This window comes from Rhea pennata, chromosome 5 (genome assembly GCF_028389875.1).
Source record: "Rhea pennata isolate bPtePen1 chromosome 5, bPtePen1.pri, whole genome shotgun sequence".
NCBI lineage: Eukaryota > Metazoa > Chordata > Aves > Rheiformes > Rheidae > Rhea > Rhea pennata.
Window position 1 is genome coordinate 52,936,363 of NC_084667.1, and position 19,890 is coordinate 52,956,252.

The 19,890-nt window shown below is 44.0% G+C and overlaps 1 protein-coding gene and 1 long non-coding RNA gene across 3 annotated transcripts in view; one reads left to right on the top strand and one right to left on the bottom strand.

The window, feature by feature from the left end:
- The window catches only part of LOC134141462 (ras and Rab interactor 3-like), a 175,471-nt gene that overhangs the window by 107,582 nt on the left and 47,999 nt on the right, over positions 1-19,890 (top strand). Inside the window, exon 20 of the mRNA XM_062577693.1 lies at positions 18,781-18,967. Coding sequence (XP_062433677.1) covers positions 18,781-18,967 — 187 coding nt within the window. The remainder of the gene's footprint in view (positions 1-18,780; positions 18,968-19,890) is intronic.
- On the bottom strand, positions 9,172-17,528 carry LOC134140743 (uncharacterized). Of its 2 annotated transcripts, XR_009958484.1 has the most exons (4): positions 17,369-17,528; positions 17,151-17,258; positions 16,278-16,386; positions 9,172-10,325 (listed from the first exon to the last, which is right to left on the bottom strand). It is a non-coding gene; the product is annotated as an uncharacterized LOC134140743 (long non-coding RNA). The 2 variants fall into 2 exon arrangements; XR_009958485.1 differs by lacking the exon at positions 17,151-17,258.

Sequence of the window (19,890 nt, forward strand, 5' to 3'; positions counted from 1 at the left end):
AGGTTACTTATATGCACAGGGACTATGACAGTGCAAATTTTCATAAAAATACCCTAACAACTGGAAAAGTATCCATCTCCAGTAGTGACTGCAGGGTCTAATGTGCATGTAGCAAGCCAGTAAGGAGGATTTGCTGACTTACACTTCTGCAATGGCATAGACACTGGAGAGAAATCTGCATCAGAAACGAATAGGTTCTCAGTAAGAAATGTGGAGAGAAGGGCAACTAGAAGCTGGTTGGAAATCAATCTAATCATATTCTTCCAAAATGGGCTGAGGAGCAACAAGGAAATTATAACAGTAAGCCTGACCTAGACTGAGGCTAACTCCTAGGAACATTAATAAGTGATGAGATCACACAACATCTGGAGAAATGTGAGCTGATTGAGCCTGATGACCATGGTTTCATGAAAAGGTATATGCCTTCGTTCCAACATCTGGCAAATGTATGGAAGAGATAATGAGGAGAGCAGAGCTGAGACGAAGACATAATCTGCAATACGCAAATATTAAGTAGTCATTTGGGATAATGGCTGGTTCAGACAGTTGAGATATATTACAGTGGTTCTCACTTCTGGGGCACCAGGCTACTCTAATGAAGTGATGATTTTAATGCATTTTTTTAGTGACAAGTCTTTTTGGTACAAAAAACACCCTCACAATTGACACTGGTTTCCTGCCACGATTGTAAATGTCTAAGTAAAGAAGCCAGAAACTGGAGGGATCTGGAAACTGAACAACTCATAGATTCACAGATTTTAGCTTCAGAGGGGGCTGTTTTTGCTATTTAATCTCATCTCCTGTGTACAGCAAGAACCTCTCTTGTATGTGCCCTATGAAACCTATCATCATTTTTGCTGGAATGAGAGCTTTTAGATTTTGTTGCCTGCAAAAAAAAAAAAATGTTATCAATTGAGCCTTGTGCTCTGGTTATGTATCTGTCTCTGCAGTGGTACAAATAAGTCTAATATCAGCATTTATAAATTTAAACTGACAAAACAATTAGGAAATCCTAACTCTCCTGAAGAGTCCTCATTTGAAAATAACTTAATCTAAACTTATTGGAATTAGTGGAATGAGTCTCACTGGCCTCAGCAGGTCTTGGACCTGATGCAAAATGCTGCTCAAAGAAAATTTCCATCCAGAACATGTGAGACACTGGGGTAAAATGGGGAAGAAACTGTTTAGGTAGCTGAAGACAGACCAATGTTATCAAATGTGCTGTCTGTCGTGCCCTGCTGCCAGAGGGTAGACCATTTAGGCCCACAGCTTGGCATTCCTCAGGAATGAAACACCCGTGCAAAGATGTATTTCACCAAGGTCAGAGTGTTACTATAAAAAGGCAAAGGAGTTGCTGTCTGAGGAAGTCTGCAGTTGGCGTAGTCAGAGACTGGACATGAAATAGCTCCTGAAATTCACTTTCGGGAAAGCATGTTTGCAATGACACTGACTCATCTTGTGATCTTGACAGTGCTCCTGGTAAGTTAGGAGACACCACCTTTGGCCTGTGCTTTGAACACACTGTGCAGTGGTGATGGCGGGTGGTAGCACAGAAGGCAACTGTCCCTTTGACTGCTATGGGGCAGAGCATACGGGAAATGCTGCCCTTGAGTGGGGAATTCATCACTGGGAACAGCCCTGTGCCCATGTTCACAGGAATGGGGGCACAAACATAAGGACATCCTCACCAGATTAGCAATATTCTGCTCAGCTCCCCTTCACTACAGTTTCATTTAAACATAGTTTTCACTTCCTGATCTGAATTGCTATGTGCTATTTTACATTGTTGGCTTTCCAACCTAGAAGCAGCAGTGGCTGAAAAACGTACATGTGTGTGTGCACACCTGTGTCTCAGTCTGTGTATAGGTATGTACACAGGCCGGTGTGCCTTGGAGTGTGGTGATGAAGCTTGTTTGGCATATGTTTGGGCTGGCTCCATCGCTTGGAAGTGCACATCCCTTACTACGCCATTGTGTAAACAGTCTGTGTATCCCAGCTCTGTTTTTAGCAGATATAATGATAGCAGGACTATATACGTACTCATCCATCAGCAGATAAAAATGGCTTCTCTGAGATAAGCAATATAAGCTTGTGAGATCCAGAAGGATCTCAAAAATAACCTGAAATACAGACATAAAAACACAATACCTAAAAGCCGTCCATTGGAGACTGCAGCAGCTTTCACTTCACAGAGTTATAAATGCTTGCCTGCTTAAATTGCTAAAGAGTGCAGAGATGTGTTAGTAAAACTAGGACAAAACATTGTCCATTGCAGACCTTAGCTATTATAATTTTGGAAGGGAGGAAGTCTTTTGCATTTGGGAATAGAAAGAAATAGTTCTTTGGAAGGGTATTTAGGAAAAAAAAAAAAAGGCAGCTGTTTGGAATGACTAATCAAATCCTGGTGCAGATGGATTTGTGAGCAGACGGAGAGCAAAAGCCATATGATGTCCCTGACTTTCCCAACTATATTACAGAGGGACCCTCTCTGTGTAGGGAAGAGAGCGCGTGTGTGTGTGTATGTGCATGTGTGTGCTTGTGTTTGTGTTTGTTTAGGCTGCCCTTTGTGAAGTCTTACATACAAATGACAGTGAATGTAGACATTTAAGAAGTCATCATGAGATTTAGACTTAGCAAAAAGCAGGGGAAAACACGTTTAACACGTTCTCTTAAAGACCATGGAGGGGTCTCACCATATCATCAGCATTGTAGAACAGGGCTACAAAGGGGATGGGATATGCTGCGATGACCAAGCCTCGTATTGAGAGCAGCAACTAGATCATAATCCACTGTGCAGGGTAGATATCTAGATACTAGAATAAATCACTTAGTTTTCCTTAATTCAGCCCTTGTCCCATCCCATCCCATCCCATTGCTTCCCCCTAGAAGAGTTCCTGTAACTTCTTGTAGCTGGCTTGAGTCCCTACAGAGTTACTTCTCTGGTGACCAAAGACAAAATCCACCTGTCTCCTCCTCCAATACCACTTCTCATATCCATGGAAGCTTATCTGGCTGGCAGAGCACCCCAGAGCTGACTCCCAAGGCAGCAAAAGTATTTCGCCTCAAGGACACTGAAGCCACATCCATTCGCCACACTTGTGCTTTGGACTACGAAGCCTGTCTGAGGTAAGGGCCCTATGCAGCAATGCTCATGCTGAGCCCTTATCCTTCTCAGCCTTTGTGAAGGAGTGGGGTGCTATTGCAGCAGAGATAAGTAAATAAGAACACCCCCAAGTAAATAGTGCTTATTTTCAGAAATAGTCCAAAATGGCAAGGCCTTGTGCTTTTTGATTCCTGAGCACAGTTGTCCAAGATACAAATAATAACTGAGTAGCAGCGCTAGATCACCACAGCAACAAGAGAATCAATTAACTAAAGTTTGTTAAGAGTTTTTAAGGTGTCAGAGGCAAGATAATACTAATGTTTAGAAGGTCTTGAAAACCACTGTTCTGTTCAGAGCAATTCCTTACATCAGTTTCTCAGGCTTGCAAACCATATAGCAGAAATTCTACTGACCAATTAGTTCTGTCTCTATATAAGTAGGATAAATAATTTGCTCCAATGGTAGGTTTAATTTGAGGATGGTGAGGTCAAAATTCTGCCGCTCTTTTTCTTCCCAGCTACCTTTCTGCAAACTTCAGGAGGGGTTGTGTGTGGAGAAGTAAGTAATATTTTTTGTCATAGTGAATATTTGTTGGTCATTATGTCTGAGCTGAAGGGGGCTGGAGTGCTTGTTACACGTTTTATGGCGCTAAAAACCTTCAAACATTAACATCATATCTCATTCCAGCCTATCTGGCTTCATGAGAAAAATTATTTCTTAAAATTTGAACTGCAGTTGATAAATAAGGTATTTAATAAAGCTGCTTTCTCCTCTGAAATTTGCCAAATGAGAATATGCAACAGCATTACAGCCCTGATGGGGAAGGCCTGGGTTAGTGATTGTGTTATCAGAGCTATAGGGCCTGCTCAAGAGCTTGCTAAAATTACTGGAATTGCTAGCTGTGGGCTGCGGGGGACACAGCACAGCACTCACAAAGGTGAAATCAGTAGGAGCTGCCCACAAATTTAAAAGAGCAAAGACAGGGGATGTAGCTGCAGTACCTGAGGAGTCATACATTGCTGGGAGCCCTGTACTGGACACACACCACTTAAATGAAGGCAGGCAGCTCTTTGGGAGAGCCAGCCAGCGGCGGAGCACTCTGGAGCGCCTGCTGACTGGGGCAGAGCATGTCTATACTGGAAACTATGTTGCTGTATTTCCTGCAGGCAGCCTCTACACCTCGCTCCCTTCACCCTGCTGTGCGTGGCGGTGATGACCTGCTCATGCAAGGGAGGAACGCTTGTACCAACCCCATCCTCCGCTTGGCGAGGGGAATCCCTAAAACACAAGCACGCACCTGGCTGAGTTGGAGCCTTGTGCTGGTGTCAGTTCGGAGTAGCTCAGCTGGAGAGGGGCTGAGGTCAGAATTTGTCCCCGTCTTCTGGGTGCTCGGAGAGACAAGCCAAGCTTTCAGCTGGTGTTTCTGACTGTGAAGTTTTTGTGTATATGTGTGTGTGTGCGTGCACGATAAAACAGCACTGCAAGTGGCTGCGGTCAAGCAAGCAGCACCATTTAAGCTTTGCAAATATAGTAAAACTAAAAGCGTCACCCAATATGGTAGCTATTGTAGCCACAAGTCTTTCCTCTGTCCATCTCACCTCTCTGAGTCGACGAAAGTAATTCTATGCGCTTCTAGAAATGGGATTGCTGAGTCAAAATGCTCTGCTGAAGTGGGAATGTTAAGGCAATGCTTCCCTCAAAGTTTCAGCAGGGAGAGGTTTGGAGCACTTAGCTCCTCTTTGCACCCAAAATAGTACAAATCTTTTTGCAAGTGAAGATGATTTCTTGAGCAGCAAAGGATTAGCAGATGTGAACACTGCATAGCTGGTTATGCTAGTCATATTTTCCTAAATAGATATTCTATTAGATGCGTGCGAGCCAGGGAGTGCTAGAGAATGCAGCTCTTTTCAAATAGATGGATATATATACACATATTTGTGTGCCTTACCCAAACATACCATTGCCATGCTGCTAAAGAGGGAATATATTTATGTCTGAGCAAAGGATTTTTGCTTTGGCAATGCCAATCTGTGCTAAAAGTACCCTGTGAGGCAGATTCGCATTAGGTTCAAATACTGTCTCCCTCTGGTAGACTGGTCGCATGGATGGAATCACTGAGGTAGAAGCAGCTGGTCTTGTTGTCCCTGTGGCTGGCTAATGGGCAGCAGCACCCGTCTCCTAGGAGGGATCCATGGGATTCCTACTTTTCACTGAATCCAGACTTTGTCTGTCTCCCCCAGCTATTTTCCTGCCCAGAACACCTCTCACTGCGGAAACCAGAGAAGTCAGAGCCCAGGCCAGCAGCTTCCCTCCAAGGCAGATTTGGTATCAGGGAATTTATTGGAATCTGTTGCCACCTGGGCCAGATATGCTAGATTTGGACACCAGTTCCATTTCCAAAGCCACAGGGAGAAATACTCGACTCTGGCTTGACTAGAAAATCTGGTAGAAACATTTCTGTCCTCTAGCTGTCACAGTCCTTCCTCCCTGACAGCACTACAGAAATACCATGTGGTGTGCAGGGTATTCCTGTGTGTATATTTAGGGAAATGTATATCTATTGCATTAAAATTAAATATTCTTAAAAGAATGGTGAAACCTTATCCAAATTATTAATTCGCCCTGCTATTTGATATTAAAGATCTGGATTTGCTCTTTGCTACATTACTGATCCCTTTTAAAGGGGCAAACGTAGTGTTTTCACTAATCATAGTGACATTTTATGATTAATACCAGGCCCTTGTAGGCGTAATGAGAGGATCTCTAAGTGTTTCAAGAGTGAAACAACAACAAGACAGATACCTACTACGAGTACTGTAGGGAGGGAAACTGAGGCACCTGCTCATTTTGCTGATTTGATTATAGTCACTCACTCTGTAGCATTATCTCCTGGGTCCTTGTTAAGCATTTAACCCCTGAACTTGCCCGAGACCATCTTGTAAGTAAGTGGAGAGGCTAGGAACAGAACCCAGTTCTCAGAAACCCTTTCTGTGTTGGTGGCTGAGTTTTCTGCTGTATTAGGGAGCTGAACCAGCTTCCTCAGTGGCTACAGAGCCTCCAGATCTGAAGCAAAAAGAGCAGCAAAAGTGAAGAGCTAGGAGTGTGCGTATGTTGGAACTTATCTTTCAGCAGCATCCTGCCATTGCTCTGGACTAGGAGGAACATGAAACTGCACCCTGAATGTTGTTTTCCAAGGCGGAGCTGCAATGCTGACCCAGGTCAGATCCCACCAGCTGGGGATGCTGGTATTTTTTTTCCTGTGGTTCATCAGGCTCTGTGGAATGAAACTGTTTCTGGTAGGGTTGAAAGACCTGTCTTACTGCTTGAAATTACACCCTGACCACGTTAATTAGTACTTTCGATCTGCTTTCACAAGACTAATGAATTCTGGTGGAATTTCACATGTTTTGTTCTAATCAGCTAAATACATACAATCTTGTAGATACTGGGAAAGACCTTGCCAAATGTATGGAACCTGCACAGTCCAGATACATCCCTTCTGTGGTGCTTCAGGGGGAGTCAGCCTTCGCAAGCCTCTGTCCTATAAAAACGACCACTGGGCAGAACTAGAAGGATTCAAGGCCCCTTGTGAACTAGGTTAAGTTTTGTAATGTTTGGGAAACTTCACCAAGGAAACAAAGAGAACCCAAAAAGTAATGGAGTCTGGAGGCTGACAGCTCTGCTGGCTACCTGCAACACTGTTCTACAAATTGCTAGCAGACTTCTAGGCAAAGGAAGGTTGTCCCACACGATTGGCTTAATGACAGCCTGGGACCTGGCCCAACCTTTCATCTTTCCTGCCAAGAAATGTTTTTTTTTTCTTCTCTCTCTTTCTTTCTCTCTCCTTTTTTTTTTTTTTTTTCATCTTGAGTTTTTTCCAAGGAATCTGTCACCCATGATACCCGCACCATTCCCCCCACCGCTCAAATAGAAACTGTGCAAAGCTCAGAGCTTCTCCTGCTGAATCAGCAGTCAGGTAAGAGCTTGGCTTTGGACCACTTTCCTTTCTGTCAAGATGCCAAATATGTAACGCAGGGCAATTGCAATTTGAACTGCAGTGGAAGTGAATGACGGGGTGCTCCCAGCCTTCAGCTGGCAAGATATATGATGTATGTTGGGCTGAAAATATCTCAACACATGAATGTGCTTCCATACACACACATGCCTCTCTTCCCCCATCTTTCATGGAGATGTAATAAAGAGATCTCTGTCTGATCTCTCTCACGTTATCAGTTGCCTCATGTTCCAAGCACTTGTTCAGAAGTGGGTTTTAACTATTTTTTTGTGTGTGTTAGATGGCCAGAATCACGAACACTGGGGTCTATGCACAGTACCTAAAAGCCATCCATTGGAGACTGCAGCCAGTCCAGTGATGATAGACCAGTGATGATAAAGATGGTAAAGTTGACTGACCGTAACCATGTTCAGGATTCTCGAGGTCTGCATAGGCTCATTTCTGTGACTCCTCGCCTATAAGCAAGCAATCAAACCAACTTGATGAGTGCTTCTAGAGAGCTGACTCGTGCATCCCAAGGTGGGACAGAAGGCTTGTCTGCAGAGCAGGGGCAGAAGACACAAGGTGAATTTGTCACGGCAAGGCTGTTCTTACACTGTTATTTTGGTGTAGCTCTGTACTGAACTCCCAGGAACACAGTCCTAATTCTTTCTCCCTCAGGTTAGTTTTAGGCTGGATGTCATTGGTGACCTTCATACCTTAAAAAAAGTCACATATGCGCACTGTGTTCTCTGGGTCTGGAAACTGTGGTAGAAATTGCCTGAGGGGTACACTGAAGAGCAGGCTATGTTAGGGATGGATAGTAGGTATTAGTCCCTTAGCCTAGGATTCTGGCATCTGGCCTTCCTGTTAGACCTAGGAGTCGAGGTCTAGCCTGGCGTCACCACGCATAACCTTAGGAGCTTAACTGAGGTGACACAATTAGGAATGTGTGCACCCTTGGGGATCTCTGGACTTACTGGAGTAGAAGAGGCAGCTCCAGGGAGTAATTCAGGGTTACTGGTGCCAGTGGGCTGAATCCAGGGGGTCTTTGCAACCCTGACACCCTTCGACCCAAAGCTCGTATGCCTTTTACAAATACAGTGTCACTGCTCCTGTCCTCCTACAAACAGGAGAAGGAAACAGATATATGAGGGATAACATTTTACATGAAGGATATCCATGCAAGGCACTAGGACCCATTTGTAGTCTCCCGATCTTTTGGAGGTGCCCAGCACACATATCTCTGCTCAGCCCTTGTGGGGATGAGGGTGTGAGCAGCAGGAGAGAGTGGGACTGTGGCTTACAAGAAATCAAATATTTGTACATACCTTGCTGAGTCAAGCAGGGAGCCAGGCCAGGGAGCTGTGCTCAGCCCAAAACCTTCTTCTATCCCATCGCCACCTGAGTGAGCATACCCCAAGGTCAGACAAGCAATAGCAGCCTGGAAGGGAGGGAGGGTGCAGAGCCCCTGTTTTGGGGAGAACGTGACCATCACAGTGATGGCATGGATTGTTTTAAACTGCTATGAAGCCATAGTCTTGGAGTCACTGTTTATTCACCTTGTAAAAATAATGGCTGAGTGACCTTAAACAGTGGTAAATGAACAAGCTTAAAGTCCCAGCAACCATTTAGCTGAGGCTGTGGGGAGCTGACAAACTTGCTTCACTGCACCACAACAGTGACAGCTCTACAGCTTCTGACATATCCTTCTCCTTAACCAGTCCTTTGTCCCCAGGCTACCAGCAGGTCTGCATCCAGGAGGTACAGCACAGTAAGTACCATGACCATCCTCTTACTCAGCAGTGGCTTTTCAACACCTTTCCATACTCTTGACATACCTTAACAAGCCATTTTCTTCTTCTTCTCCTTCCCCCAGCAATACAAATCTCTAGCCTCCCCGCAGTGTGAATGTAGGCAGTGATTCTATCAGATCATAAAGCAAGAAATAAATGCATTTCTCCAATGTCTAATCAAAATTAAATACGTGGAATCTGTAACTGCTGGAGCGAGAATAATTACAGAAAAAGAGTAGATTCATAGATTTAGATTTTTATTTCTTTTTTACTAGCAGCACTATGCATTGAAAAGCATTCACATTGACATTGGAAAGAAGTCATATCCAAAATACACTTATTATTCATTTTTAGTCTGCACGGCAGTGAGTGAATGACTAGTTTGAAGATTGTTAGTGTGGTGCCTTAATGAGAGGTACACCAGCCTTGCACCTCTTAAGGCCTTAGCTCTGCTTCTCAAGGTATCAAAGGATAAAAGTTTGATGGATTTATTCCCAATGGGAACATGGCCATATCTAGTTGCAAATCATGGTTAAGATAAATGTTCACAAGTCTTTCTAAAAGAGGGGAAGACTACTCAGTTCTGTACAAGTCCGCATGGTTAGCACCTCATATCTGCCTGCACTAAATTCACTTACGAAGTGAGGAAACCCATTGCTTTTTATGACTAGTCAAACATTTCTCTCCATATTTTCCCCAGAGTTTTGGCTTTGACACCTTTTATGCAACTTTGAATCATTTTAATGAATCAAATGTGTATAGGGTTTAAACAGAATGTTTTTTATTAAAGAACAATCACAATATATTCTTAATAAGTATGAATTTGGGAATTTCTCTCTCCCCTTTATTTTCCATTTCCCTTTCCCCGCTTTGTTAAGTGAAAACAATATAGAAAAAGAATCCCCAGGGCTTTAATTCCTGCCTTCCTTCCTGGCCAGATATGCTGGGAAATGGTGAGGTAAAACCTCTGTCAGTAGCCCAAGCCCTGCCGTCAAAACTGGAGTACTCAGGACGTTAAACATTTTATCTATTTTTGTAAGGCATAGAATAAACTCATCCATCTTCTGTCCAGCTGGTGGCTCTCCTGGGCCCTTCCAGCATATTAATGCCACAGGATGAGGAAGCTGGGTGACTTTCCTTTGTTCTTACAGCTTAGAAAACTGTTTATCTTCTTTTACATGTTTGTATCTGGTTCCTGCACCTCACAAACCTTTCCAAAAAAGTTCAAGTAGAATTATCCAGCATATACTTATGCAGCTTTTCACCAAGGAAAATATTCTTTCTTTGGCTTCTTTGACCTTACCAGAAATGACCTCTGGCTGGACCGGAGTTTCAGAAACTCTCTTCCTTGCAGTAAAAAGGGCCTTGCAGTGGTATAAATTATCCTTCAGTGCCCGCACACAAAGAAGAATTTGGAGATATGTTGAAATTCCTAAGAAAATAATTTGAGTTTGAAACAGGCAAGGGACAAATGACCTAAAAGCTCTGATTATGAATACGGGGGAGAGGGACTTATCTTTAACACAGAGACTGTCTGTTTGTTATTAAGAACAGAGTAGGCTAATAAACCTTGCAACGTGCTAATTTCTAAGGCCAGAATGTGTTTTGACTGGGTAAAAAGAGAAAGAGAGCTGAGCTGATAAGGTACTTTGAGAAAATTGTAGAATGTAAAATATATATGTGAAAGGTTAAATAAAGAGAGCAGTATAATTTGTGAGGTTAGTTTAAGCCAAGTCATGTTGCACCAGTATAGTAGCCCAAGTTCACTTTTGGGCTGTAAACCATATACCATCTGCATTCATTTCTGCATTAATGAATGCAGGAAACAGCTGGACTGAGGAAGACAAGTGGGTTGAAAGAATGGCGTTTCCTTTAGTGCATTTTTGATGTTCATTTTTATCTTGTTTCTGTCGTGGCTGTAAGTATGGGAAGGCTTATTTGTTAGTAGAGCTGACCTGGGTACTAGCAGTAACGTGAATTAGCTGGTATTTTCTTATAAGGCTTGTCTAAATTAACAGGAAGAGCAGCTCTTCTAGACGCAGCTGAGGGTGGGCTCTAATGCCTGAGCTCAGCCTTTCTGCGATGGGAGCTCTCTCTGAGCAACTACAGCAGAAACCCAACCACATAACACGGCCACCAAGCTCAGGTGGTTTACGGGAAGCAGTGCAGACAAGCCCTCTGTCTCCTCTCATGAGCAGCTTGGCCCTGCTGCTCGTGCTAGTAGCTGTGTTTGGGAAAGATCATTAATCTTAACAATCAGTTTGCTTTCCGATGAAGGACAGCAGTTACATGTCACTCCTGGTATCAGTAGCTCCCATCTGGCAAGTCATCTTCAGAGCTGACCTGACTCCAGACCCCCGAGTGAGGGCAAGAGCCTGTTCAGCTTAAAATCCGGACAAGCTGAGGGTATATTTTTAATAAGATTACAAAGCTGTGGAGAAATACTCTCATTAGCTTTAAACTTGGTAGCAGCAGCATCCAGGGCACCAGAGCTTAGGGCAAGCTAACTTACTGTGCCAGTGAGCTCCATGCTTTTGCATTCGGCCTGTTCCTGGCGCCCAGCTGACATACTCCAAGACAGCTCAGCTATCCTTGCTGTGCCCTGCAGCAGGTAGTGCAAGCCTGAAGGGATACTTTGGTATAATGCTGATATATCAGACATCCAAATTGAGCCCCATCCTCTATAAAAGAGCAATCTGCTGTCATGTGTGAGCAGAAAACCATCTGTGGCTGCCTATTACCTGGCACTTCAGTTACTGTTCTTCTACCTGTACATCTGCTTGTTACGCAGTTACCTCCTAGGAATACAGCAGCACTCTCTCACTTTTTTGATTTCTTTCGATCAGCTTGTGTGAGCAGGGAGTATGTGCCTAGTAAGCTGTTGTGTGGTTTAGTGGCAGGTAAGCTCTTCACAACTGGATCCCCCTTTGCTCCCGGATGGGGTGATGACTTGCACAACTTTGGCAGGCACCGATGAGCTAGTGCAAGCGGGGCCTGGCTATGGAAAGGCAGGTGGGCTGCAGCCTGTGTGCACAAACCCCTGCTGGCATCCACAGGGGTGTGCAAGGGTGAGCAGTACACTGACAGATACTGAAAAGTTTGCAGGAGTGAGCACTGATTTGCATCATGCAAAACTTCATTGCTGAAATTGAGGGTCCATGTATCAAAAAGTGGAGCAAAATGGGGAACAAAGGTGTTTGCTGAACTACAAGGTGTAGGTGAGAAAGGAAGAAAAGAGGGAATTTAAGAGACCCTCTGTTTGCCTTATCATTCATCTTTTGGTAGCTGGAACAGCTGCTTCCTTGAATATTAAGTGTGACGTGTTACAGACTGAACTGAAAGATCAAAGATCAAAGAGACTAAGAGTGGACATGAGCACTGGAGCAAAAACAAGGAAAGCAGTGAGCAGGAGGAAGTGCTCAGCCAACCACAGGTTGTCCACAGACCACAGTTCGAGAAGCACTAGACTACTTCCTGACTTATATGTACATTACCAAGGTAAACTAATAATGCAAATGTTCTGCAAGGTAGGTAGGACTACTGAACAGGCAGGCCTGCTTTGTGGGACACACTGCAGTAGCCCATCATTTTACCTCCATTATCCAATCTACATTCAATTCTTTTCTGTCTATCTCAGAAGATTGTAATGCAGGAACCTCCTCTGGCTTTCTTAACTGCATAGATCTTTTCTCTTTCCTTTTGCCCATCAAGCCTCAAGGAAATTGTTATTTTATTTCTAAGTAAAGGATGGTGACTAGCTGGGTGTGATCTCTGAAGACCTCAAGGACTTTCTTCTGTGCTTTTTGGGTGTTTCACTGTTTTTTTTTTTCTTTTTGTTGGTATGATTTTTGTCAAATCTCTTGGCTCTAATATGAAAAGAAAAAAAAAACATTTCTTAAAGTCTAAATTTACCATGAAGTAGTGTTAGCATTCATGGAAAACCTTAGCTGTTGTGCTGTGGGTTTTTCAGTGTGTCTCTTTGCTGCCTTTGCATTTTGTTAATACCCTGTTTTATGATGAAATGGAGAAGTTTGTAGATCATGGGGTGCTCCCTGTAGCTAGATTGGATGCAGTGCTTCAGTTCCAACAGCTGTTTGAAGAAAGAAACGACAGCTGAGTAAGATAACCCGAGCCAGCTCCAGAAATTAAATGAATCTCTCTTCCCCATTTTGGGTTAGTTGATCAGAACTGACCACAGGGACGAAGTTGGGCTGTTTTATGGGCTCTTTTAATGAAGAGAAGGCATTGAGAAATGACCACATCTAAAATGGAAGCAAAGAGAAGCTTGATGTTCTCTAGATTGGCCACTGTGCAAGTTCCCTCCCAGCAAACTGAAAGTAGTAGCACATGAATTCGCAAGTGTCAGAACAAATATTTTTGATCAGTCTATCTAATCAGAAGTGATAGAAAACTAAGAAAAGCACATGTCTATCCAATGAAACCTTATTGCCATTTTTCCTACTGTTACCCATGTAACTTTGATATAATTCTTTCTCTAATGTGCTAGGTTCAGAGCTTCATGCTCTTTTCAGCATGAAGTTCAGTATGAAAAAATGGATGCAATGGTTTGTATTGGCAGAGTCCTGCAACTGAGTCTTAATTGGATTGGTTGTGACACATGATGTGAAACAGGGCTAAGAATTTTCTCTCAGTATCTTCGATTGTTTAATCTCCGCTGACCCTTTACTCCCAACTCTCGGTTACAGGAATTACCGGCACTGTCCATCTAATTCCACCAGGACTGATGTGTCAGCTCCAGCAGTTTCTAGCTTTTTCTCCTGCTAGCAGCTCTCATGCTGCTTGTAAACTGTGTTGCTGTGCTTGACAGGTTTCCACACCTGTGAGCTTCCTTCCACACAAGCTGGCTTGTCTTGAATCGTATCCCTTCAGGTACTGGCTGGCTTTGGTGCAGAGAGCTGCTCTTCAGCTAGTGTGTGGAGTTTATGGCCACTTGCCCCTCTTTCTCCCTTAGTAACAAGCCAGCTAGCAAACGTTTTAAGACTTGTGATGCTGCTCAGCTACAAATGTAAGTACCTCAGAGTGTCTTTACTTAAGGACAGCACAGCAAACCCTTGCTCTTGCTCTCTCTTAAGGTCCTTTAAGATCCCAGGAGAGAAATACAAGCCATTAAGTGTAATAATAAAAAACTAGTTCCTAATTTTTACACCTGGTTTATTTAAACAAAGCTAAGGTCCTCAGTCTTTACCAGCAGGTGTGTCACAGAGCATTTGGTTTCTAACTCTAATTTAATAGTGCCTGATGCACCTTCTCAGATCTGTCTGGGTGACCAGCAGGATCTGCAAATGTGCAGGAGTAAAGAGGATGGTGGAATGAGCCCTGCTAATGGCTGCTTGCAGGAACTGGAGCTGTTCATCAGAGATCTCTGGGGCTAGCATGGATGGAAACTCTCACCTAGCTCATCTGACAGCCCCTTCTGCTATTGCACACACTTTCCATGCGTCTCAGCTGCCTCTGGGATGTTCAGAGGGGCCAAACCTTTGTAACATGCAGCCAGGAAGTCCCTGGTAACTGCAAGTGTGTGGCAGTATTTCTAAAGCCCCTGGCAAAGGCATGCCTAAGCCTGAATGAAATTTAGCGGATTACAACCCCTTGTAGTGCTCATGACTTCTGGGAATATTCAGCTGGCAAGTGTGGCTTTATGTTTGTAAAGAAATGAGTCATAGTGGTTGTATTACTTCAGTGTGCACTGTGCAATAATTCAAATCACCATTTTCACTACTATTACTTCCAACCAAGCACCTGATACATTCTGCCAAATTGGTGCAGGTGTGTAAATGTAATCACCGAGCAATTAATTGATGTGTTGTGCCAATCAGTATGCAACACATAGGCACCCTGCATCTCAACTGAGTTCAATTTAACAGAGGGGCTGCAAGATTTAATCCTGCTTTACAGCAAGAACTTCACATAAAAATGAGGAGCAGGCACCTTTAGTCCTGGCTTTACATCACACGTTAGCAAAAATGAGCCTTTATTAGTCAAAAGACTTTGTAGGCCTGTGGGAGAAGGGGGGAAGATTTGGCCTGATAACATGTAATTTATGAGAACTGTGGGCTTAAAAATCACCCAGTGTGCAAATTCTGAGCAAGCAAAATAGCAAAGGCTGGCTGCTCGCTGTGAAGGCCCCGTTAAATCCCTGCAATTAGCAGCGCAGTAAGAACCTGGGGGCTGCATGTGCTCCCTCCTCACTCTGCAGCCAACAGCAGAATTTGCTATGGAGGCAGATTAAATTGCTGGATTAAGCACTCCCACAGCCTAGCATCTGGATCTCCGTGACAGCTGTGCCCAGGAAAGAAGTCCTGTATGGGTACCACAGCCTGCGTCAACTGGTGGGTCATGAGTTGCAGCATTACAGCTGGAAAAGGTCTGTTAGGTCATTCACTCTCATTTCTTTGCCAGCACAGGATTTAACTCAACAAAGTGTTTTTTTTCACTGCTCTAAACATGCCATTTTTTAAGAGATTTGAGCAATGCAGTTTTCTCCCTCTTCTCTTGGAAACTTATCCACCATCAGTTACAACTTGCTGTCAGGAAGCATCTAGCCTAAAATTCCCCTATTTTAAAATGACCTCATTAATAATTCCCCTTGGCTCTCCTTTTTAACACAACTTCCCCTTTTTCTGGACTGCCTCTTCCTGCCTCTGTACAGGTATAGGCTGCTTAGTTCCTCCTTGGATGGGCTGGCTTTTGTGGCAGGGACACCCTGTGGCAGGGATGCCCTGTGGCAGGGCTCTCAGCCCTGAGGCTGGCTGGGCTCCTGTTCTGCCAAAAAAGCCCACCCACGGCCCTTAATTATCTGCAGTGAAAAAACCCACGCACTCAAATCGTGACATTTTTCCATTGAAACAAGTAATTTTCAGACTCTTCAACTATTTTATGCCTAGATTTGGAAAAAATTTCCTATTTTGCATCCAGTCTTCAAAACTTAGATGTGCCCTACATGTAGCCACATGCTTTACAAGTTCAGTTATACTATTTTTTGTTACTGGTCAGTTGTTCTTGTCATTGCTGTGTCAAGCCTGCCATGGCCACGTCACCCTGGGCCAGGCTGCAGGTCCAAGTAACTTTGTATTCTTTCCTAGGCCTTGCTGATAGCGGCATTTCCCCCAGGTGATGGGATTTCTGAGCATCATTGCTTTGCTGGCCCTTTTCTTTCCCCCATGGATAACAAAGTTCAGTGTCAGTGGAGTGAGTAAGACTCTGCAATGCATCTCACCTTCTGATGCCCCAGCAAGACATTGCCAGCACTGGCCGCCTTTTAATCTAGATCTCACATATTATTGGCAAAATCAGATTCACGCTTGTGTGACTAATTTGGGGAGGTTTTGCTAACAGTGTTATAGGATATTTTATTATAACTCACCTTTCTTCTCCTTCAGCTCATTACTTCCGTCTCGTTACTGCATATGAAATGTTGCCATCTAGCAAACACTTTCCATTCGTATGATTAGTAGGCATTTCTTCTAGTTTTACTGTAAGGAAAGAGAGATTGAGAGATGAATCATATTAACTTCGAAAAGCTGTCCTCCACTCTACTCTATGTTTTTGTTCAAATTATACTGACTAAAAATCTTATGCTATTGTATCTAAATGATATTTCCTCGTCTATGTGACAAACGAGACTTTTATCCCAACTGAAAAGAAAGTGTTTCACTTATTTCTCTTTGCCTTTTTTAGCACAGTCCTCTGACTCTTATTGTCTGAGCTATGACAATGAAAATGGATTGATTAGAATCAAGTTTCTGTGAACTAATATCCTGAATCAGCAAGCAGGATTACAGGGGATTGTATCTTTTCTACAGAGGGATCCTCTATGGGAATTGCAAAGGAAAAAGCTCTAATAAAGTTAAAATCTCACTGCTGGTTTGGGGATTTGAAAGGTTATTTTTGTAAAAACTGGGCTTTTGGGATAAATATGCTCTATTAGATTGGGCCTTTGAAGGGACTCTCCCTCAGAAGTTTAAATCTGACTTTATTTGAAATGTGCATACTTCCAGATCTAAATCTTTAAAAAGTAGGGGGGGAAAAAGGACTTAAAATAACACCAAATCAAAAGCACAAGTCCTGCTCATTTCAGATGAGATACAAAGCTGATGCATGAAAATGTACTATTTCTTATTTGTTCTCCTATATTTTCTTCATTTTCAAAGTATCCTTTAAAAGCAGTTAATCAAATGGATCACAGGACAGTCCCCTGTCTCTACAGCCTGATCTAGTAGAGCCCGTAAGCACTGACCTTTCAGCACAAATCATTCCACTGACTGCAATATATAAATACTTCGTTGAATCAGCGCCACAGCCAGAAACCGACATTTCATTCCATTCTGCCATTAGACTGCAGGGACTAAAAATAAATAGAATTAGCCCCTTCCTTCTCTGATCGGGACAGGAATCTAAAAGGGAGCTTGACTCAGGTCTTTAATATTCTCAGCACCATAATTTCAATATTCCTACCTCTTCTGCATAGCTCAGAATGTGCTCTGAGGAATAAGGTGCAGCTGGGTATTACTAGTACGTGGTGTCGTAAGACGGCTCCTCTCTCGTCCCATGCAGCCTTCTGGAGCTTCCAGTTATGTCTGGCAGGACTGGCCAAAATGGCAAATGTTGCAAGAAAAAGGGGAAAATCAAGCCTTCTCCTCCTCCCTCCTGAAGCTCCCTCTGGTGTTCATCCGTGAGCTTCCTGTGCTCCCCACAGCGAAAAGGGATCACCGGGTTTGTGTCCTTTGGGGCTTGTCCTGCAGGATAGCACAGGTTGCGCTGAGTGACCTACGGGGATTTGGACCCCAAATTACTCCTCTGGTGCAGATCAGCCTTTGAGAGCAAGTGAAATTATCTGTTCTTTAGTGGATAAATTGCTGCTGCAGGCATCCTAAGCACACCTTCCTCCTCCCCTACTTTGTGACTGATGATGTGACGCTGAAGGTGGAGGATTTTCCCCCTTCTCATCAGCCCTGGCTTATCTGGGTGCCAGGGCAGAGAGAGAAGCACCAGATACTGCAACGACCTGCTGCTACTATCAGCACAGTCTCATCAGTGGAGTTGGGGGGCACTCAGGGTTATTCTTAAATAGTGTGATATCTTAGCCTGCTTTTTGCCGGCAACCTAAGAGGACCTAGGTGCAGAAGGCTGAAAGAAAAAACACAAATCAGAGCAGCTGAAGGTGCCTCTGGCTACTACTGGCAGATGTCTTCCAAGAGTCTCCGAGAACAGGGCAAGATACCGTACTGGTGTCTCATCATAGCTCCTGCGTGATTAGAGAAATGCTGACAGTGGCACAGAGACAGGATGAGCTGCAGGCTGTATCGACCCCCGCAGACTTCAAACAGACACTGTGGCTCAGTGTGTTTGTATTCCTGACTGTTGCTTAGACCCTTGGGCCCAGTTCCCCCATTGCACAGCACCCTCCAATTGCACCCTTTGCAGCCACAGAACATTGCACTTTTCCTTTGGGTGGAGGATGGGAACCCAGGGGCTGATGCACTCTACCCTCTACTAGTATTGCTAGCTGCCTTTTTGGGTACCTTGCCTCTGTTTCTGGATGCCCACGCTCAGGAAAGGTAGGTAGAATGAGCTCAAACCAACAAACCTCAGTGCAAAATACCCTGCAAGCTTGTGGTCTGACACCCAGGTGTGCATCAGCAGCATGAGCCCATAGTCCTTAGGAAAAGGCCTATGCATCTCCTGGGGCCTGTACACACACCGTCATAGAAAGGCATCTTTGGTCTGATGCCACACATGGAGCTTTCTTGGAGTGTTAAGTGCCTCTGTGTGTGGCTGCATGTTTACATTTACAGTCCTTCCCCCTCCCCCCCCAAAGGTATCCGTCCACACTTCTGCTTACAAGGGACTCTCTTGCTGTGTTTCAGCCCAATCAACGACCCTGGTGAAGAGGGAAAAGAGACACAGCTCTGCCAGGCTTCTGCCTTGCGAAACTGCCTCCCACTTCCAGGAATCAGCATCCTTGATAAACTCATCAAAACCTGCCCCGTCTGGCTTCAGCTGAACATGAACCAAGAAAGGGCTGGGGCGATACTTGGCAAAGAAAAAGCAGGGGTAAGTCAAAGCAGCTTCAGTTCAGACAACCACACTTCCTGTCCTTGGTGGAGCTGGTTAGGAGAACAGTGCTTTTTTTCATGTGGAATCAGAAATATTTAGTAGACTCTGCTCTTTGTTTCCGCTACCATTTGATGCTTTAGCTACTCACATGGGTGAAAAACAGACATTATAGCTTTTATGAGCAAGACAGTTTGTCCCTTTGTTTTTATGTAGTTAACAAGTAATTCCAGAGAGATGACTTCCTATTCATTTCAAAACTAGATACCACTGCCCTGTTTTTTTCTGGGCTTTCAGATCTTTGCAGACACCTTGTCATGTAGCCTCCTGCAGTGTTTTCCTGTAGCTCTGCACACATTTTATTTCAAGTAAGAAACTGTGTGAGTGATCTGAAAAAGAGAAAAAGCTTTAGCTTGCAAAAGGGCATGCTTCATAGTCAAGGGTGTATGTGGATTAAAGAAGGCCATACTATTCTCTAAATTCTTAAAGAGATTTTTAAAGGTAATGGCCTGGCACAAGGTGGGTACAAAGAGGTGGTGTTCAGTTGTTCCCCACTATCTTCTGTGTCTTATCTAGGCACAGAGATTAACTCTGGAGGGAGCACAGGAGGACCCTGGATGCTCACATGTAGCCCAGCTTCAAGGATTTACAGGGTAGCATGAGGAGGTTTCCTTGCACTGCTTTGGAGCAATCAGTAGGGTAGGAGATCTTCAAGTGATCTAGTGGATGAGAGCATCGCAGATGAGCGGAGCAGAGAGACTGTTCTCAGCTGTTAGGCTAGGCTGAGGAATAGCACTGGCAGGGTTTATATGTTGACTATTCTAATCTGGAGTACTGAAACCTATTCCTGAACAGGCCCTGAAATCCTGGGAGCAGTTGGGAATAGCTTTTATTGTAGTAGTTGGTAGCCAGTCCCCACAGGC